General features: G+C 40.9%; 1 protein-coding gene across 1 annotated transcript; it reads right to left on the minus strand.

Annotated features, from left to right (window-relative positions):
- Nucleotides 1-349: 349 nt before the first annotated feature.
- LOC124265902 (uncharacterized transporter slc-17.2-like) lies at nucleotides 350-10,981 on the minus strand. Its single transcript, XM_046700755.1, has 10 exons — nucleotides 10,895-10,981; nucleotides 9,796-10,029; nucleotides 8,589-8,676; nucleotides 8,098-8,193; nucleotides 7,255-7,379; nucleotides 5,014-5,163; nucleotides 4,536-4,668; nucleotides 2,553-2,703; nucleotides 1,119-1,209; nucleotides 350-547 (listed from the first exon to the last, which is right to left on the minus strand). Exons 1-10 carry the CDS (start codon nucleotides 10,979-10,981, stop codon nucleotides 350-352), a joined length of 1,353 nt encoding a protein of 450 aa, XP_046556711.1.
- Between the last annotated feature and the right edge of the window lie 11,531 nt (nucleotides 10,982-22,512).

A 22,512-nucleotide genomic window follows, 5' to 3' on the forward strand; every position in this document is an offset into this window, starting at 1 on the left:
CTCACTCACTCGAGTTCGAGTATTAGAGATGGCGGCTCTCATCATTACACCGAAGCTGTCCACTTCCTGTATGCAGGTTTGAGCATAACGTTCCCCACGACGTGTGTAAACACAACGTCTAACGTATGTACGGAGAAGCGAAAAGCGTGATTTGTCACTAAACCATATACATATCAATCACTGTTGTGGCCATACTCTGTGTCCTTGACACTACCGACGTCGCAGCCGACGATGCTGATAAGTCAGAATGATCAATACTTAAAGGTCCAAATGCACTAGTATGACGTTCTATAAATGTATACGGTTGACTGTAACCAATATATGTTGTATTATATCAGTCTGAAAACGGCTACAGATGAGTTGACGTATCTGTAATTGCCTCCTTTCTACAGCTATCATCATCCTGCCCTTCGCCCTCCTCCACCTCCACCTTGTCCACGGCCCAGGGCTGCAGCTCTCCCCGGGCCAAGGTGCTGAACACCAGAGTTCCTAGAGCACAGAATCCTGCACACACGTAGAAGACGTTCCTCCATTCTTCCTGGGTTTTCTGTGGAGAGAGAGAGAGACATGGGCAAATCATATAAGTTTTGTCAGAACTAGCTGAATTGGAGAAAGGAAATCACAAGGACGAATCGGGATTAGAACGACAAGCAGATTCACGGAATTATCCATTAAAAGAAACCATGAGTGAGCGAGCGAGTTTAGTTTTACGCCACACTCAACTATATATCAACTACACGGCGGCGGTCTGAAAATAATCGAGTCTGGACCAGACAATCCAGTGACCAATAGCATGAGCATCGATCTACGTAATTGGGTTACGATGACATGTGTCAACAAAGCCAGCGAGCCTGACCGCCCAATCCCGTAAGTCGCCTCTTACGACAAACATGGATTACTGAGAGATCAATTCTAACCTGGATCTTCACGGGTCAAAAGAAACAATGAGAAACAGTGACGTCTTCGGAGGACTTCCCGATTAGAACTGATCCTTTGCCGAAGGAGACGATGTAATGGATCGGGGGTCACGGTCGTTGCCTTCGCTACAAACCACCGCCGTAACGTTGACAATACATTAACGAAAAAAACTCGTAAACGATGACGAATCTTCCACTTACGTTTGGCGTCATGGCACCTGCTATGACAGGAGCCACCATTCCAGGGATCGTTGCAGCAGCGTTAGTTATACCGAAGAGTATTCCAGCGTATCTGCAAAAAGATACGGATATACGGACTGATATACGGATAATCATATACACAAACATAAACTAACTGATGTACAAAGAAAGTGCACAATGTTTGTCCAATCAAATCACTTTTGGCACTTGGGGGAGAATTATCCCAAAACACCAGGTGTGTATTTTTTGTACGTTAGTTCATGTCAGGTAACTAACCCTCCAATACATGTGCAGTGCTCCTCAGTACAGTGTTAGTAGCAAACATACAAGAGAAATATATATATATTAATAAATATGTTGCTGCGTTTCAAAATTGAAGCACGTTAACACAGAAATCTGGATGCAAAAGAATTCAGTATGACACAATAAAACAAAAATGTTATGCAATTAATAACTGTATATCAGTACACGGTATAGCCGCATATTGCATATCAATACAAGGTTTATCAACACACTAGTACTGTATATATATCCTCACACTGCATATCAATACAAGGTAAATCAGCGCACTATATATCAATTCACGATATATCCACACACTGTATATCAATACACGGTATATCCGCACAGTATATCAATATACAGTATATCCGCACACTGTATATCAATACAAGGTATGACAGCACACTATATATCAATACTCGAAATATCCACACACTGTATATCAATACACGGTATATCCACACAGTATATATCAATACACGATATTTCCACATGCTGCATATCAATACACGGTATATCCGCACACTGTATATCAATACACGGTATATCCACACACTGCATATCAATAAAAGGTATATCAGCACACTATATATCAATACACGATATATCCACACACTATATCAATCCAATGTATGTCAGCACACTATATATCAATACATGATATATCCTCACACTGTATATCAATACACGGTGTATCCGCACACTATAGATCAATACACGATATATCCACACAGTGCACATCAATATACGGTATATCCGCATACTGTATATCAATATACGGTATATTCACACACTGTATATGAATACACGGTATATCCGCACACTGTTTATCAATATGCGGTATATCCGCACATTGTTTATCAATACACGGTATATCCGCACATTGTATTTTATTACACGGTATATCCGCACACTGTTTATCAATATGCAGTATATCCGCACACTGTATATCAATACACAGTAAATGGTATTTTGTGACGACACATCTCGCAAACATGGCCAATAAAAGAGTTGACAATGATCTCCAATCAAAACTATGATAATATCTTTATATTTCCTAATTATTGCCTTCCAACACATTTTTAAAACAACGTAGCACAACATATCAAAAGTGTGTTTTCCATTCTTATTCTTATTCTAAGCAAGGCTTACCTTGGTGCGAAGTCGACAGTGTTGACAACGAAACCACCATACGCGAAGCCAGCAAACCACATTCCTATTGTTAACAAAACAATAGCAACATAGCGGTTCTCCACATTCACAAACCCTGTCCCGATCAGACACACACCTGATCCTATGAATGCTGAAATTGAAAATAGCATTGTCATATAAAATGAAAAACGTATGAACAAAATATATCAATATGATCAATGATTCAAACTAAAGAAAGTAATCGAAAAGCATGAACCTATATTGTTAAAATAAATAACAAAATATACTAAGCAGCAAAAGAAACGTCATTTTGGTATTATCCTTCGCAGAAACGGATAACTGTAAACTCATTTAATGTTTTGATTGTATATTGTTGACAACATCTCCAACTTTACCTGAGCAAAGTCATTCCTTCCCAAACTCAGTATGGAACACAGGAAATGGTCTCAAAAACGCAACCTGACCTCGGAGATGGTACGGTGTTCTCTATGTTTTTCATGCAACTCATGCTGCACGTGCTGTTCACAAGGACCAGTCCTATACAATGCACCCCCAAACCTGGTTGAAACATTCACATTAGAACGTCAGCAGGATGCCGCGACTCACGACAGCTCAGAGGAACCAGGCGCTAGGAAGACTTGAAGCTGGCCACACTACACAAGCTGTTGCCAATCACTTCCAGGTCAACGTTCGGACCATCTACAGGCTGCAGCAACGTTTCCAGGCCACCAACACCACAAATGATCACCCCCGTACTGGAACCAAGGGTGACCACAAGACGTCAAGACCGCCATGTTGTGCGACAGCATATACAGAATCCCTCCATGCAGGCATCCGAAACAGCATGCCAGACGGTGGGAACACACGGAAGACCAATCAGTACTGATGCAGTACGCCAACGTCTTAACAGCGGGAACCGACATTGCCGTAGACCTTACCGTGGACCTATCCTCACCCCTCATCATCGGCGTGAACGTCTACAGTTTGCCCTACAACACCAAAACTGGCGCTACTGGCAATGGAGAACTGTTTTGTTCACAGATGAGAGTCGGTACTGCGTATCAACTGCACAGAACAAGAATATGGCGACGACGTGGCCAGCGTTACTCAGACCAATGTGTTATGTAATGACACTCATGAGGAGGTGCAAGCATCATGGTATGGGGTGGAATAGGCCTGAACCAGAAAGTGGGTCCTGTGGTGTTCCAGAACCTTGGTCCAGGGGGAGGAGGCGGCATCACAGCGGTGCGTTACATCGACCAAGCTCTCAGACCCCACGTCATACCAAATTTCGCACGTCACCGGAACAACATTTTCCAGCATGATAACGCCCGGGCCCATACTGCCAGAGCTACACGGGACTTCCTACAGCAGAACGGTGTCAACATTATACAGTGGCCAGCCTTTAGTCCCGAATTAAACCCAATTGAACAACTTTGGTATGAAATTCAGAGGAGACTGAATAATGTCATACCAAGGCCGAACACAGCCGATTTATTGCGCCAGGCCTTTCACAGAGTGTGGTTCCAGGTGCCTATGGCCTTCATCAATCGATTGGTGCACTCCATGCATAGACGCTGTGCTGCAGTTATTGCCGCTCGTCACACTAGATACGGAAGTCAAGAGTCTGAATGGACTGCAAACGTTAACGTTATGTCTTGAAATTGTGCTGAGTTATTCATTGATGTGTCAAGATATTGTACACAAAAAATGTTTTTGATCCGCTTATTATGTCCTTTTCTGTAATGATTTGATTACAGTGCCTATCTAATTTTGAATTCGTACTGACGTTCTTTTGCTGCTGAGTATGCAATGAATTAACGAGACTCAAATCGACCACCCACTATGTTACAGAATTACAGAATGCAGAATCACTTAATATTTGCGACAATCCATGAAGCGTTACAACAGTCTTAGTATAACACAAACGTACAACCATTTACATGAAGACATTGTCCGATGTAAAGGGTTATCTGTACAGACCGATTGCCTGGAAGATCTTCCGGGTGGCCGTAGTGCTGAGGAATTTCCTTGACCGGATATAGTCGGCCATCTGACCAGACAACATCCCAGATACGGCCTGGCTCAGATAGGGAATGGACGACAGCAAGCCGTTCTTGAGAAAATAATCAAACAGATGTCATTCAAAATTTATATGGTGGATGCAACACAGACATCTTGCAACTCTGATTACAAAACTAACACTAAAATATATCCCAATTTAGCAATTTTCTGTCCATAACATGTGGAGAATGGACCTCGGGTCCTCGCTGTGACAAACGAACACTTTAAGCACTATAAGCTAACCCAGCACCCTCAACCCTTTGACTTTCAGAACAACAAATGGGGTTTATGTTATGTTCAATGATTGCTGTATCATAGCAATTATGGTTTAAATATTATTTCTTTCAAGTCCACCCGTTTCGAAATACCCATTGGTCGAGTGTAATTAGATACGCACCTCGGTAATGTTGAAATCCAGCACTTCATTAAGGAATGTTGGTATGTCGGTCAACAGTGTGTATATTATCCAGTTGTAACACACCTGTGCAATTAGACACGCCCACATCGCCTGGGACGTCAGCAATGCGGCCCATGGAGTCGAGAACGTCTGCATAACACGGTTAATAGTTCATGTGTAAACTAATTTAAGCATGACTCAAATCTGTTGATTAAGGAAATCGGATCGATTCTGCCTTTTGGGGCTCGTTCGTTCTACTTCCGGAATCAACATGTCCGACTTCAAGATTTCACTGGTCATTAATTCTGGCCAAGTAGAAAAGACTCTGCAAATTGTCATTCTAACAGAGAAATAAAATGTTAACTCGTGTTATTCCGGGACAAGCCGAATAGCGGTTACGGATAGGGGCGAGTGTTGACGAATGTCGCCCCTCCAGGATCGATGATTGTGCTTCCAGAATGAGCATATTCTCGTGATTTCTTCATTAAAGAATGAACCGCAACAACCATTACAAAAAATTACCAGTCTGGAAGAGAATGTTTTATTTAGGTGGAATGCATACGTCTTAAAACACCCTTACAGGAAAATATATATAAGGAAGCGAAAATCCAATCGAATAATCCAATCGGGGTGTAGAATCAGGTGGTAGGTTCAGATTGCCACTGACCCTACGAGTATTTGAAATTAAACAATGTACTGGGTCCATCTGAAATTTATTTTAATTATTATCCTTTTCAAATGACATAACCTTCCTGGGGAATCGTGATGATCAGGGTTAGAATTCGTCTTCAGTAACCCTGAAGTAAGAGATGACAAACTCGATCGAGTGGTCAGGCATTCGTCACCACTCGCCCCTTTCCGTAAACTGCAAGACGATCGCTATTCGGCTTGTCCCGGAATAACACGAGTTGGTCACGAATGGTGGTCAGGCTGGCTGATTTCGTTGCTGCGTGTCATCGCGCCACAGTTGCGTAGATCATAGCTTATGATGTCTATCACTTGAATGTCAAATCCAGACTTGATTATTTGTGGATCGCCGTCGAATAGCTAGAATATTGCTGAGTGCGGCGAAAAAAACGAACAATCAACCTTCCTGGGACTTGATGTTTCTCTAACGTATGGAGAGAAAAGAAAACCATTTGTAAGGTTAACTGAAACGCAAACATATGAACTTGATGGGTGTCTTGGGTCGTAAGTGAATCAATTCTGTCTGCGCCGCTTTTTTATGTGAACGGACGCGAGTGCTTGGTTACAATAAACCATTCGTGACCAACTCGTGTTGTTCCGGGACAAGCCGAAAAGCTTCTTTATTATATTCTTAAGGGTGAAATACTGTAAATAATTGTGAAAATATAAATGGTATTGTCATTTTCACTGAGTAGAATATCACTTTTGCCTGGAACTACGAAACGCGAACTACGAAATTGATGTCTCGATCATTTCTAAACAAGAATATTTCGTTAATGTTGTCAATGGTTACGCAACTCGTGAACATATCAACTTTTTCAGACCACAACATTAACAAAATATCCTCCATGTCTTCTTTTTGGAGGTTACGGAAAGGGGCGAGTGGTGACGAATGACATTAAACATGATCGCCATCTTGGTTCGCTTGGCGAGGCAGCTGTGAGAATGGTTCGCGTGCGCGCGCGGGCGCTCGAGCGGGCACAGGCTTTCAGGATCGAGCGCTCGCTAGCGTTCGCGGGCACTCGCGGTTCTGAACACGCCTCAGGTCTTACCAACATGTGCGTACGATCAAAGGGACGTAACTCTAAATACCGAAAATGATCACCAAGGTAGATATGTCAGTGAGTTGGGGGAAGTTCTTATGACTATGTCGCAAAGCGTCTGGTAAATGATCGAAAGTTTGGTAGATGTTGATATGATATTTGGTTCGGTTGTGAGGATGTAACGAGAAGGCAGTTTTAGCCAGGATCTTGAATAAAGAATTCATGATGTACGAACTGTGTGACAATCTTTCAAAATCACGAAAAGGAACACCAAGAAATACCTCTATATAACTAAACCTAGGACTGACTGAGTGAGTTTGGTTTTACGCCGCTTTTAGCAATATTCCAGCAACATCACGGCGGGGGACACCACAAATGGGCTTCACACAATGTACCCATGTGGGGATTCGAACTAAACCTAGGATATTATAAATGATTTTTTCGCTTGATAATACTATCTGGGTTAAGCAAGCATATAACACATTACCATGAAGATATACATGGACGATACCTGTTTCTTTTCCCCTATAGTGGAGGTAATGTAGTCCCTCTCTCTCTCCGTGATACGGGGGTGTTCAGCCGGTGAGCTGGCGACCGTTATATACCACAGCGCACACCACAACAACGATATACCACCTGTAGACGGAAGATAACCAGTTAGGTTCCAAAATAGCTGATATCACTTTGTTTTTGGGAAGATGTGGCAACACACATTGATATGATAGATTGAACGTCATCGCCATTTCTATCCAGGAAATATTTAAGCAACATATACTGAGGGTATGCTCAAACCGATACCCATTAGTAGGCATTATTTGAAGAAATCTTTAATTTTATTTCCCTACCACTTTTTGGGAACAATATTTTCGTTGTGAGTGAATAATTTAGGTTCACGTATGGCTCAACAATAGTCTAGTTATATCACATGTATCTATTCACTGTCAGCAGTAATTAAGTTAATACTGTCATCAGTGGTCACGCCGAAGACCCGGCTTCGATTCCACACATGGGTACAATGTGTGAAGCCCATTTCTGGTGTCCCCGCCGTGATGTTGCTGGAATATTGCTAAAAGCGGCGAAAACCCATACCCACTCACCCACTCATCAGTGGTCTTATCTAACAGTACTAGGAATGTTTCATAAACATAATGGATTTTCGGATTAACAAAGACAGATATCAGAAAAAGTCGGTTACCAAAAACTTTCATGTAAAGAATACCTGATTATGACAATTTGCGATTGAGGGATAAGTATAAAGGAGACTTGTTTTTGATAAATACACAATGGAAGTAGTAATCGGTTGAACTCAAAATGAATCTGTTCACTTAAAAATCGGAATATTTTTCTGAATTACCTGTAACGTAGAAGATGGATCCCCAGCCATTGTCGAAGCCATATATGCACATGAACCCCGATATAGCGAACGTTGCTATGCTGCCAAACTGGGGTCCTGGAATTGAGAATATTTATAACATGGAAACACGCTTCTGAATGTATTTGCTACAAACATTCCAGTCAATATTGCTACGAGCCTTATTTAGAGATTGACATTTGTTAAATGCTTTAGCAATTATTTTTGGAAACATTACAAATGATTTTTGTGGGTCACAATGCACAGACGCCAAGACAAACATGTCTTGTTTTATCCCAAAATTGTCCAGGACCAGGCCGGGAAATTGAAATGTATAACCTTGGTTTTTTAACGCCTTTTTGACGGTGATCGAACCACGAATCATTCACTTTTGGGGCGACGGTCCTACAATGCCCTTTGTGTTTCCATAGATATGCGCATAAAATCGGTGAAAAACATTTCATCAGAAATATGAACATTTTAATCTGATTTACCTGAATAACAGATAGCAGTGAGTTTTGACCTCTCTAATGGCGGCGCCCATTTGCCCCACATGGATTGTAGACTCGGAAAGTAGACTCCCTGGGGAGAGTAAAATTTAACATTTAGGATCGATGTTGTATTTGTCATCAACTGATGAAGGTCAATAAACACAACTTGAATGTTTACTTGGCTGAATGTGTATCAAAACAAAACAACCAAGGGAAACACCAACCACATTATTAAAATCAAACTACATTGTATATTGGTGCAAAGAGATGATTTTGCCAAATTCCATTCGGAGTTATGTCCCTTGGTTAAGAGTTACAAAATGGCGGCTTCATTCACTCGAAGGTGTGAAGTTGGATAAAGAAGAATGGATAAATATAAACGTTCTGTGAATTCAGGGTGCTTGTTTGAGTTATTCGCGGGCTAGACGAGCTGCTAATGGCCGGGTCAGCGCTTGAGTCTCACACGTCAGTGTGGAGCTGCGTGATTTTATTTGGTAAGAACAGCATGCCCTGTTGTAACGTCGAATGATTGACGTCATGAGCATCGCAATAGCGACACAAAGACATACATGCCAACCAAGTCAGCAAGTTTGACCATCCCTTCCTGCTAGTCGCCTCTTCCGAAAAGCATGAGTTGCTGAAGACCAATTCTCATCCAATCTTCAGTATGGTTCTGTAACTCGCTTGGCAACGTAATCCCTCTTCCCGGAATGAAAGACAGTACGATTTGTTTGTTTGTTACGCCGCGCCCAGCAATATTCCAGCTATGTGGCGGCGGCCTGTATATAATCGAGTCTGGACACATCATGAGCATCGATCTACACAATTGGGATGGGACATGTGTCAACCAAGCGTTCACATATCAACCAGAATTCAACTGAAGCCATACTGTCTTGTGGATGACAACACAGTCAGTAGTGCATTCGGGCTAGGAACAAACCCCGTTAATCAAATGACTGTCATTCATTCGACAAGTGTTTTGATGTGCATCAGCACTGGTTTCGGGTAGCCTAAAACTGTTGGAATTGTGACCATTAGTATGTTGTGGTTTCCTTTAAAGAAATTTTGTTTGATATTGCACTAAAACATTTCGAGAGTGAATTTGTCAGTTTTAGTAATAACTGAAACAATGTGAAACTAACAAAAACAAAACAAACTAAATTAAGAAACGTATGTAAATATAAATGTTCGGCTTGTACGTCATTTCTACCTGCGACACTCCAAGGATCACACGAAGCACATACACCAGGTAGATGGAAGTCCGGGCGCCGATTGGTAGAAGCAGTGAGACGATCGAGCCAATGAGCAGCCCGACAAACATGACTCTCTTTCCGCCATATTTACTGGCCAATATTCCCGCAGGAATCTGTGTTATTATGTATCCATAGAAATACGCGCTGAGGATTCCAGACTGCTCTCCCTTGGTCCAGTAGAACTCGGCATGCTGGAAATACAGCGTGTAAAGTACATGGAAGTATATATTAGGTTTAGAGATCCCACCGTTGTTCAAAACATATTGGTAGATGAGTCGTGGAGGTGGTTAAACACATAGTAACTTGTTTAATAGTGCTGGGGCGGGTCCAAATTTCCAACCCGGGTACCCCACCCCCAATTATCCTACCCTACCCGGATACCCGTTATGTTACTTCATGACACCAAATTTGTAAGAAATGGCAACATATTCTTCAACTCGGAGGCTAAAATTTCGAGTTTTTCAATATCTTAACCATGTATTTTATTCAAAAGAAGTGACTGTAATTATGTCTAAATCTTCAAAGACAATACAACCTTTAAATCATGAAAGAATAACATATTACATTGTTTAATCTATTGGTCACATGATCATAACGGGTCCGGGTATTCAGACGGGTACCGATATCCAACTCATTACCCACTCGTCCCGGGTATCCAGGTTACCTGTTTACATTTATCTCTTACTAGTAATATTTCTCATATACATGATATAAGCAATACAAGACAAGGTAGGACACTGAAAAAGAGCCGATTTCCAAGGCAAGAGGTTGAATATGCACACGGCACCAGTGTCACAACTACCAACATAGGAGGTGTGTGGAAAACCCCACCGGTGCTAAACGTTTGACAGATGCTGATTTCATAGCTTTGTTATTCGGAGTCACACATCCATGAGATACGTGTGTGACCAATGTCCAAAACTTTGTTACAAGATTGCTGAGTAAGAAATCTTGAAGTAATGATATATTATGACAGAGCTATTTCAGGCTCTGTCACTCCTGAATAATAAAACCTGTGAGTGTTAATGTGAGCCACGAGCCAAGGTGGTGAGTTACCTCCGACATCAACGTCGTGGCGTTGCTGTCGGTGTCGTTGACCATGCACACGATGGCGACGCTGAGATTGACACGAGCAGCGTTCATAATGAGGCCCCCGAACAATCCAACGTACGCCAGCAGCCATCTTTGTGAGAACAGGCACGACACTACAGAGAAATACAAACGTCTGTAAAACTTGGGGAGGAAAAGAAGTACAAACTTTGGGAAACAGCTTATGTTTGTTCCATTATGTATTGATATTTAATGTCACAAAATGATTCTATTTCAAGTCTCGTCAATGAATAAAAATCAGTATTGTTCTACGACGCTTTTAGCAATATTCCAGTAATATCACCAGAGTCTACTCCAGTTATTCACTCCACTGAGATAACGAACCCGTTCATACGCCGTGACGAGCGAACACTTTACCACAAGGCTACCCCGAATCCCTATATGTTGTGCAGTGGCGGATCCAGAGATGGGTGGGGGGAGAGGAAGGGGCAAGGGGTTCGGACCCCCCACCCCTTGAAAATGACTTAAGACCACATTGAAGTTGTTTTGCAATGGCAGAGCCAAGGTGGGGTTCAGGGGGTTAGAACACCCACCACCCCTTTGAAAATGGATCCGCCTATGTTGTGTATATGCCAAAAGTATGTTTCAAAAAGGGGAGAGTGTCCGCTTTTTGTGATCCAAATGTAGAATATTTAGGGGAGTTTCTGATGCCCGGTGTTAACGTATTTAGTGAAGCATTTTGTTCTGCGACGATCTTGTCATCAATTGTCACTTACCAACTTGCCAAGACATGCCACCAGCAGACAAAATGGTAACCGGGCCATTGTTTGGATTATGTCATCAAAAAGGTGTGCTTGCCACAGCTTGGTCCAAATTCAATTAGACTATTGTACTATGTTCTTTTCATAAGACATTGGCATCATGAAATATAATGCTAATACCAAGCATTAGAACAGAGATATGTAGACATATCCTAGAGATGAACCTATATGTCTGTCTGTCTGTAAACGTAATGCCCAAACATCCTGCAGTGTCGCCACACACGTGATTTTGGCACCTTCGACGAAGGTAGGCTGACATTGGCAACCTGATTCTGCTCTTGAGACAGTTGTGATTTTCTAGATATCATTCATTGTTTCTGTATGAACAAGAATTACGGAGCCTGCAATTAGATATTAAACCTATTGTTTGATTCGCTATTAGGAAAAGTCGGTATGCAGTGCGTTCAATGTTTTACTGTCTGTGATTAACAGGAGCTAACATATCCAAAATGTTGACGATCAACTCCCTTTGGGGCGTCCAAGATCAACGATGAAAGCACAGACCCGTGAAGTTCCGGGTTAGAATTGGTCTTCAGCAACCCATGTTTGTAAGAGGCGACTAACGGGATCGGGTGATCAGACTCGCTGACTTGGTTGACACATGTCATCGGTTCCCAATTGCGCAGATTGATGCTCATGTTGTTGGTCACTGAATTGTCTGGTCCAGGGCTCGATTATTTACTGACCCCCGTCATATAGCTGGAATATTGCTGAGTGCAGCGTAACACTAAACTCACTCACTCACATGGAGCGAATTGACAAAAACGCATCTTCGGAAGCTTTAATGCACGTTTTCGTTAAAAAGTTTACTTGCATGAAAATCATGGAGAAAAGGTGGTTTGCAATATGCACGCGCAGGTCTGAGGAATCGTGCGTATTGAGGCATTGCCTATATGAAGCCGTTTTACTCAGTCATTGGCATTTTTTGGTAAATGTAAAAGAATATCGTTATGCCGCGAGTCACTGCTGTAAATCGAAACTTTGCCATTGGACGCACGGAGGCAAAGAAGTCTCAATCTGCCGTTGTACGTCATCTCAATGTTCACAAGAGCAGCAGCAGCCGTTTATGGGACCGATATCAACAGACGAATTCTACACAAGACCTCAGATTACCGCAGCAGGGCAGGATAGGTACATCCGGGTACTTCATTTGTAGAATCGAACTGTCACAGCAACTGCAACTGCGACTGCAGTGCCTGGTTTGAGGAGAGTGCAAAAAAGATTATGATGAGATTTTGTAATCGTTTCGAGAAGCTTGACTTCGAGCCAGAAGATCCTACTTTGGCCCTGTTCTGCGACGATTAGTTCGGCGGCGACGGGTCCTGTGGTGGACTCTGGAATCTACAAAACTGGCGACGTGTATGTTTAAGTGACGAATCACGAATTATGCTTTAGTGCCATGGCTGAAGAGTACGTGCATATCGACGTCGAAATTAACGTTTTGCCCAAAATTGTGCCGCCCAGTTTGGCCGATATGCTGGGGGAAGTGTCATGATGTGGGGAGCCATATCCTACACTCAGAAATCAAACTTTGTGCGCCAACAGTGCAATTTAACTGCAAATCGGTACATAGACGAAATCTTAAGGATTCACATGGTTCCGATCATTAACAGCCTGAGGGTGTTGTTCAAGCAAGATAACGTCAGGCCTCACACAGCACATGCCACCATTCAGTATCTTCAGAATGAGAACATTACAGTGCTTCCATGGCCTTCCAAATCGCCCGACCTCAACCCCATCGAGCATTTGTGGGATGACCTCTGCCGGCGCGTACGTGAACGTCAACCGGCACCCTTGACGTTAGATTAACTGTCGCAGGCATAGTCAGAGGAATGGGACAGAATTCCACAATGTTGAATTCAAAGACTTATTTAGTCCATGCTGAGGGCTCATGGTGGCCACATCAGATACTGAGACAACACCAACTTGGAACGGGCGCCTTCACTTATTGAACTTTTTATAAACTATGCATGTTAACAGACATGTGATCTATTATACTGTAAAATTTGACTTGAACTGATTACATGTGCTACCTCACTTTAATGTTAGAAGATTAAATTCATGAGCATACACCTATGCATTTCTTTTTGGGGAGAGTATATTCACGTTACTTTTATCATTACATTGTATCTACATATAATGGATGCGTTAACTCAAACTGTACCACAAAAAGAGGCCTATATGGCTATGGTGGTCGTTTACAATTTATCACGGAGGAAAGCACTTTTGAAAAGGAAGAAAACAATTAGCGGGTAAACAGGACAGGTTGCCTCTTCGTCAGTATAATTAATGTGTATGAGTTGGGTAGCGACTTCGACATCGCATCTCAAAAGTCCAGCACTATGTAACCGGCGTAAGTACGGACTAATCAACAAAACACACACACACACACACACACACACACACACACACACACACACACACACACACACACACACACACACACACACACACACACACAGACACACACACACACACACACACACACAGAGACACACTCACTCTCACTCACTGTACAATAATCTTGAACACGACATCAGCTAAACCCCCACTTCATTTCACCTCGGTGCATCGTAGTTTCAGTGAATAGTATCACTTCGAAATGAGTGAGTTCAGTTTTACGCCGCACTCAGCAATATTCCAGCTATATGGCGGCGGTCTGTAAATAATCGAGTCTGGACCAGACAATCCAGTGATCAACAGCTTGAGCATCGAGCATTGAGCAATTGGGAAATGATGACATGTTTCAACCAATTCAGCAAGCCTGACCACACGATCCCGTAAGTCGCGATCGCCTCTTACGACAAGCATGGGCTACTGAAGATCAATTCTATCCAGGATCTTTACGGGTCTCATGTGAAGTAAAGACGACGGTACTGCGTTTACCGTAACACTCTCTCTAAGTTATACCTACATGAGAATGCTCCAGGAGATTTCTCATCTTTCGCCTCGGCCTTCTCCTCGCTCGACATCTTGTATGTAATCACATGGTATGTACATGTAAGTGGCAAAGCTTTGCCAGATCACTCTGAGTTGACGTTTCTGAGATTACGCCTGCATCTCAATATCTCTAGATACAATGGTGTTTATGATATTGCACTTTCACTTATGTACCATGAGGCTGCAGATGTTTTCAGAGTTATGCGGCCTGTCAGATATGTTATCAAGTGTTCGTTGCAATGGTAAGAGCATGGTAAACAAATATATATAACCTGATGCCAAAAAGAGTGGTTTCTAACACTGTGAACAATCACGTGATCATTACATCTTGCCTTGCAGTTTGATTTGTCAGAAATCGAGTTTGATTCTGGAAACGTGATTCTGGCGTGATTTTTCGACAACAGAGTCTAACACATACTTCATTTGGTGAAACTCGTTGAGGCTGGTCGCGTTAATCAAGAAATACCCATCAAAGGATAATTACTCAATCTGTTAGCAGCATATACTCTAAAAAGTAAGGGATCGAGAAAAAATATTTAGATTTGAAGAATGACAGCCGGATATTTATCTAAACCCAAACACTCCAACACATATAAATAGTGCACGCACGTAGGCCTAATGGGTGGAGGGTCATTGTTTATCTTGACACGTCAGCGTAAGGTTATTATTTATCATATGGCTTCGAGCCTTAATTAGAGTTGCTTGAATTTCAGTATCCACATTATTCATTGACTCATTCTGAACATTCTAAAGAGGCGTGGTTCGTCCTGACGAACGTCACGCGAACGTCAGCGTAAGACAACATGACTGACATGGGGTGGGTCTGTATCGGGTGGTATCACTATGACAACCAGAACGAGACTACATGATGCCCATAGAATGGTGGGTGGACAGTGCGACCGAGCAGGGGCGTGTCCACGGACAATAGCACCTGTGACATTTAAGTGTATGGTATTATTACTGAATAATGTATTTACACGGTATTTTTACCTAATGATTTATATAAGTGGTATTGTTACCAATAATATCATATTTCCTTTTGTCTACTTTTTAAATTAACTTATTGTCTTCTGAACTATATATGCACACATGTACCGCTCTGAAATCATGAAGTGTAGCCTGGGCCTATGGCCTCCACTACAAAGAAAATAAAGATTGATTGATACCTTAAAATGTATGTAAATGGTACTTTTGACTAATAATTTATATAAATGGTATTGCTACCTAATTATTTATATGACTAATATATTTTACCTAATGATTTATGGTATTGCTACCTAATAGTTTATATAATAGTTTATATAAATGATATTTTTACCTAATAATTTATCTAAATGGTATTTCTATAATAATTTATATAAATGGTATTTCTACCTAATAATTTAATATAAATTATATTTTTACCTAATAATTTATAGAAATAGTATTTATACCTAATAATTTATATAATGGTATTTCTGCCTAATAATTTATATAAATGATATTTTTACCTAATAATTTATCTAAATGGTATTTCTACCTAATAATTTATATAAATGGTATTTCTACCTAATAATTTAATATAAATTATATTTTTACCTAATAATTTATAGAAATAGTATTTCTACCTAATAATTTATATAATGGTATTTCTGCCTAATAATTTATATAAATGATATTTTTACCTAACAATTTATAGAAACGGTCCAACAATCCAGCCACCAAAGTGTTTCTCGCCAATGATAAACAGACATGCATCTGATGAAAACGCTTCTTTGCACTATCAGGAGACAGTGTGTCTGGCGTTCACGAAAAAATCTCTCAGTGGTGTCCTCATATCCAACGTTCCAAAAGCATTAACTCTTGTAAACCACTTCGCCAACCAAGAAGCCAGAATGGCCTCGCGGTAGTCTGTGCGTGGCGGTATGGCAACCAATAGTGCTGCAACGATGCATCGAGCTATCGATGGATTGGAATTGTTGAGTCTCCGATAGCAATTAACCGATGGTAGAAACGAAAAACTATCGATGCATCGATAGTGTGTGTGCATATCGATAGTTTAGTAATTGACTTCCGTTGATAAATGAGCAGCGCAAAATACAGGAAGTACCAGATTCATTCCATTTGATTTAGAGTTATCCGGTCACGATATGGCTGAAATATTGCCGATGTGACTTTAAATCTTAACTCACTAGAGTTATCCGCCCCTGTTACCTGTTATTTGGATGGTTATTTATCTTTATTAAAAAACATTATTCATTGTTTGGGTGCAGTCTTGCAGCTTCATTGCGTTTATGTTTTAATTGTTTACTTGATCTGGGCTTCAACTTTCTGAAACTATTTCAACTTGTTTTATTTCATATAAACTATACATTCATTTGGGAAATGTCTTCACATGAGACAATTCCAGGAGAAAAAAACCCTATCGCAATAGTATGTTGCAATAGACTATCGCAATAGTTGTTTCCCCATCAATAGTCACCCCAAGCAACCAATAAATGATGAAATTTCAGTTCAGAAAAGAACAGCAATGATAAGGTTAATTCAAATTTTTTCTCATTTAAGGAATATATTAGGAACCTTGTGCTTCAAGAACACATACCAACAAGACTAAGTACAGACTATTATGTGAGTTGAAATGAGGTTAACGTGTCAACGTGCGAATGAGCGAGTGGGCGGGGGCGTGTGATAATGGTTTTTAGTGGAAGTGTTGAGAGTTATTCCCCTTGGAAGCGTGGTGCTGTTTGTTGCCTGAAATTATGAAGCTTTATCGCAACCAAAGTTTTCATGTTTCCTGCTATTCAGGGAGCATCAGCTTCTCCAAGTTGATGTTAGTTTCATAGTGTACATCCATGGACTGATATATGTCATGTCATGCTGTACATCCATGGACTGATGTATGTCATGTCATGCTGTACATTCATCTACTGCTATATGTCATGTCATGCTGTACATCCATGGACTGATATATGTCATGTCATGCTGTACATCCATGGACTGATATATGTCATGACATGCTGTACATCCATGGACTGATATATGTCATGTCATGCTGTACATTCATGGACTGATATATGTCATGTCATGCTGTACATTCATGGACTGATATATGTCATGTCATGCTGTACATCCATGGACTGGCATATGTCATGTCAGGCTGTACATTCATGGACTGATATATGTCATGTCATGCTGTACATCATGTCATGGACATGGACTGATATATGTCATGTCATGCTGTACATCCATGGACTGGTATATGTCATGTCATGCTGTACATCCATGGACTGATATATGTCATGTCATGCTGTACATCCATGGACTGATATATGTCATGTCATGCTGTACATTCATCTACTGCTATATGTCATGTCATGCTGTACATTCATCTATTGATATATGTCTGGTCACTCTGTACATTCATGGATTGATATATGTCATGTCAGGCTGTACAATCATGGACTGATATATGTCATGTCAGGCTGTACATCCATGGACTGATATATGTCATGTCATGCTGTACATTCATGGACTGATATATGTCATGTCATGCTGTACATTCATCTATTGCTATATGTCATGTCATGCTGTACATTCATCTACTGATATATGTCTGGTCACTCTGTACATTCATGGATTGATATATGTCATGTCAGGCTGTACATTCATGGACTGATATATGTCATGTCATGCTGTACATTCATGGACTGATATATGTCATGTCATGCTGTACATTCATCTACTGATATATGTCTGGTCACTCTGTACATTCATGGATTGATATATGTCATGTCAGGCTGTACATCCATGGACTGATATATGTCATGTCATGCTGTACATTCATCTACTGCTATATGTCATGTCATGCTGTACATTCATCTACTGATATATGTCTGGTCACTCTGTACATTCATGGATTGATATATGTCATGTCAGGCTGTACATCCATGGACTGATATATGTCATGTCATGCTGTACATTCATCTACTGATATATGTCATGTCATGCTGTACATTCATCTACTGATATATGTCTGGTCACTCTGTACATTCATGGATTGATATATGTCATGTCAGGCTGTACATTCATGGACTGATATATGTCATGTCATGCTGTACACCCATGGACTGATATATGTCATGTCATGCTGTACATTCATCTACTGCTATATGTCATGTCATGCTGTACATTCATCTACTGATATATGTCTGGTCACTCTGTACATTCATGGATTGATATATGTCATGTCAGGCTGTACATTCATGGACTTATATTATCATATATTTCTTGTCCCGTTGTACATTTATGGGGGACTGACATTATATCTATCTGTACATTCGTGGACTGACGCAAAAATATACGTCGGATCAAAGTCAACATTAATGCACTGCTGTATTAAGATAATGCTGATCACGTTTTCTGTGACATACTGCCCTCCACCTTGTTAATCTGTTTTTGACGGAATTCGAGGAGTAGATTCCGCTAACCTTACTCCTCTTGTTGTACGTGTGACAAGTCTATATATATGTTTCACCGATAACCTATGACAAACCAAAATTTTGTTAGGTCACTGTTATAAATACCATCGTCGGGTGAGCTCACGCAGAGGTTATTTGTTAGGGTAGGGTCATCAGTGCAACAAATATAAATATCAGTTATAAATACCATCGTCGGGTGAGCGCACGCAGAGGTTATTTGTTAGGGTAGGGTCATCAGTGCAACAAGTTACCGTGTACCTGGTCGATTGTGCAATGAGTTCATAGAGACTGTAGAACACCCCAGGAACGGAGGTCACCTGACCAGACATCATTCCGGAGAGGGACAGGGAATGGACGACAGAATGCCGTTCTTAAAAGGACTGACTGACTGACTGACTGAGTTTGGTTTTACGCCGCATTTAGCAATATTCCAGCAACATCACGGCGGGGGACACCAGAAATGGGCTTCACACATTGTATCCATGTGGGGATTCGAACCCGGGTCTTCGGCGTGACGAGCCAACGCTTTAACCATTAGGCTACCCCACCGCCCCTCTTAAAAGGAAATAGAAATGAATGTCAATTAGAATTAGTCATTACTATATATTGCATCCTGTTGATCACATTGTCAACAATTATGCGATTTTAAACATGTTTATTTTGTGTAAGGTTTTGGAATGAATGGTTGTTTATGCACATTAGACATTAGATGATAAACCTCATTATGACCTTTGAGCAATTTTCTTTCAATATCAATCGAACATGCATCACAGTGGAGCATGGACCCGGGTGTTCGCTATGACAAGCGACACTTTCACCACTAGGCCACCCCAGGGCCCTCAGCCGTCATGTTTGTTTGTTTGTTATTTAACGCCACATTCAGCAATATTCCAGGTATATGATGACAGTCTGTAAGTATTCGGGTATGGAACCAGAGACATTATATGGTCTCTGCTGGAACAGACAATCCAGTGATCGACATCATGAGCATCAATCTACATAATTGGGATACGATGACGTGTTAACCAGGTCAGCCAGCCTGACAACCCGGTCATGTTAGTCGCAGGTATTTAAAAAATAACTCTGCTTTGCGACTATAAAACACAACAAAAGCACGGTTTCCCCACTATATTGGTGATAATGTAGTGTCTCCTCTTTATTTTCGTGGTAAATAGGTGCTGAGTCGGTGTGCTGGCGACTGTTATATACATGTACTACAAACCGCACCTTCTTCATTGGATTTTAGGGGCAGTGTGGTAGCCTAGTGGTTAAAGCGTTCGCTCGTCACTCTGAAGACCCGGTTCGATTCCCCACATGGACACATTCTGTGAAGCCCATTTCTTGTGCCCCCGGCCGTGATATTACTGGAATATTGCTGAAACGGCGTAAAACCCAACGCAGTCACTCGTTGGTTTGTAATGGTCTATCCCTGTAATTTTAACCGCTTTTATTCTTTTTCCTCCCATGGGTGGGGCCTGTAACAGCAAGAAGTCGAGAGTGATTAGTAATTTCCCCCTGACTTTGACGTTTATATATGCTGGCAAAATTCCGTTATGCTGTCGAAGCGCTGCGCAGCGTGCTGGCCTGGCCTCAGGGGAAGCAACTCTGCATAGCGATTTAGGGTAATTTCACCTCAGACGTAAACCCGTGTTCACTGTTGGTACCTAAGTTAATGGTGTCATAGGTTCTTTCTTAAAGGCACACTGTCACACAATGTCGACAATATTTTCGCCTATATTTTATATATAAGGGGGGATATGCACACACTTTAGCTTCCTGTTGATGCAATAAAAGACTTGTTATCTCTTACGACTTGCCAGAAATCGATAATTGAAACTTCGAGGCGAACAGATTCCAAACAGATAACATTTGCCATATATGGAACGTAAACGATTGCTCCGTACATCGAAAACTGTCGCAATGTTCAGCCGGTAGAGGGCGCGAGAGTCGATTTAATGCAACGATGCATTAATTGATTCGAACTTTTTAATTCAATATTGTAATATAATCAAAGGAATGATATTAATAGTTTTGCTAAATTTTAAGGATGACAGTTTTTGAAAATACTTTGATTTAAGCAGGGAGACTATATACGTTGTAGAGTATCCCTGATTTAAGTCAGAAAGACGCACAAATGTAGTTGTATTCAGTCATACTATATTATTTTAAAAAGTAGGGGAACCTGATCTTTCAATTTGAATAGGAAGTATAAGCGTTAACAAACTTTTCAACGACAGACTTATGAACGCACCACCAGTTCTCTTTACACGTCCCGCGTGCATGGGGTGTCATTCTTGATTTTGACGTATTTCAAGACTGACTGACTGACTGGGTTTGGTTTTACGCCGCTTTTAGCAATATTCCAGGAACATCACGGCGGGGGACACCAGAAATGGGCTTCACACATTGTACCCATGTGGGGCGGTTTTCAAGAAGGTCGATAAATCACTGTAGACCATTCATTTTGACAATCATCTTGCATCACACAGTTGTTAGTGTTTGTTTCTAGCCGGGTTTCTTGTTTGAAAATGAAAATCGTACTCATGCAAATTTCACATCATACACCAATCATCTCACCAATGCGTCGGACCACCTTCCATTGGTGTGCTATTTGAAGAATATTATCTCATCAGTAATTAATGAGATTCCGAATTCACAAAAAATTGAATCATATTCAAGGATAAGTTACAGGCTTCCTCCGGATTGTCAAATGCCTTATCAAAATTATCTCCGCAGTAAAGATGTCATAGAAATGTTTTGGGTATAATGTGTGAAGTCCATGTCTGGTGTCCCCCGCCGTGATATTGCTGGAATATTGCTAAAAGCGGCGTAAAACCATACTCACTCACTCACTCATAGATATGTTTAACACATGTACTTTATTATTGGAGGAAGCCTGTAATAGTGATGTAGGATAGCCAAGTGATATATTAATTCACTGTGCAGTGAATGCAGGAGCCTATGATACAGTCACCCGGAAATCTCATTCACAGCAACCACCTTGGTTTGATAAGGATTGTAGTCAATTAAAAACGACAAAATATTTTCTATTGAACAAATTCAGAAAATTTAAATGTGATTTACACTTAAATTTGTATGTGGATGCCAAAACTGAATATAAAAAATGTTGCGAAAAGAAGATGCGTTCTTTTAATACCAAAATATGTGATGATATAAAGAGGTCTGCTGAACGTGGAGATTGTAAGAGTTTTTGGAAGACGTTAAAGAAAGTAATACGTGGAAATGATTCAAGTAATTCGATGTCGTCTGATATTTGGTACGATCATTTCAATAATTTGTTAAATCCAAAAGATGAAAATTGTTGATGTAACCGATTTTGATTGTTTTGTTTCCTTGTATATTAATTCACGTTCTTGTGAGGATTGTAATGATTTGCCTTTCACGG

This window comes from Haliotis rubra, unplaced genomic scaffold (genome assembly GCF_003918875.1).
Source record: "Haliotis rubra isolate DU_JTF1 unplaced genomic scaffold, ASM391887v1 Scf122, whole genome shotgun sequence".
Lineage (NCBI taxonomy): Eukaryota > Metazoa > Mollusca > Gastropoda > Lepetellida > Haliotidae > Haliotis > Haliotis rubra.

Bases quoted from the DNA above. Each gene is read 5' to 3' on its own strand.
- LOC124265902 (XM_046700755.1), bottom strand. From the start codon at position 10,981: ATGAACGCTGCTCGTGTCAATCTCAGCGTCGCCATCGTGTGCATGGTC. The intron at 10,030-10,894 runs GTAACTCACCAC...CTGTATTTCCAG, and splicing joins CCACGACGTTGATGTCGGAG to CATGCCGAGTTCTACTGGAC. The intron at 4,669-5,013 runs GTGCGTATCTAA...TATTTTCTCAAG, and splicing joins TGGATTTCAACATTACCGAG to AACGGCTTGCTGTCGTCCAT.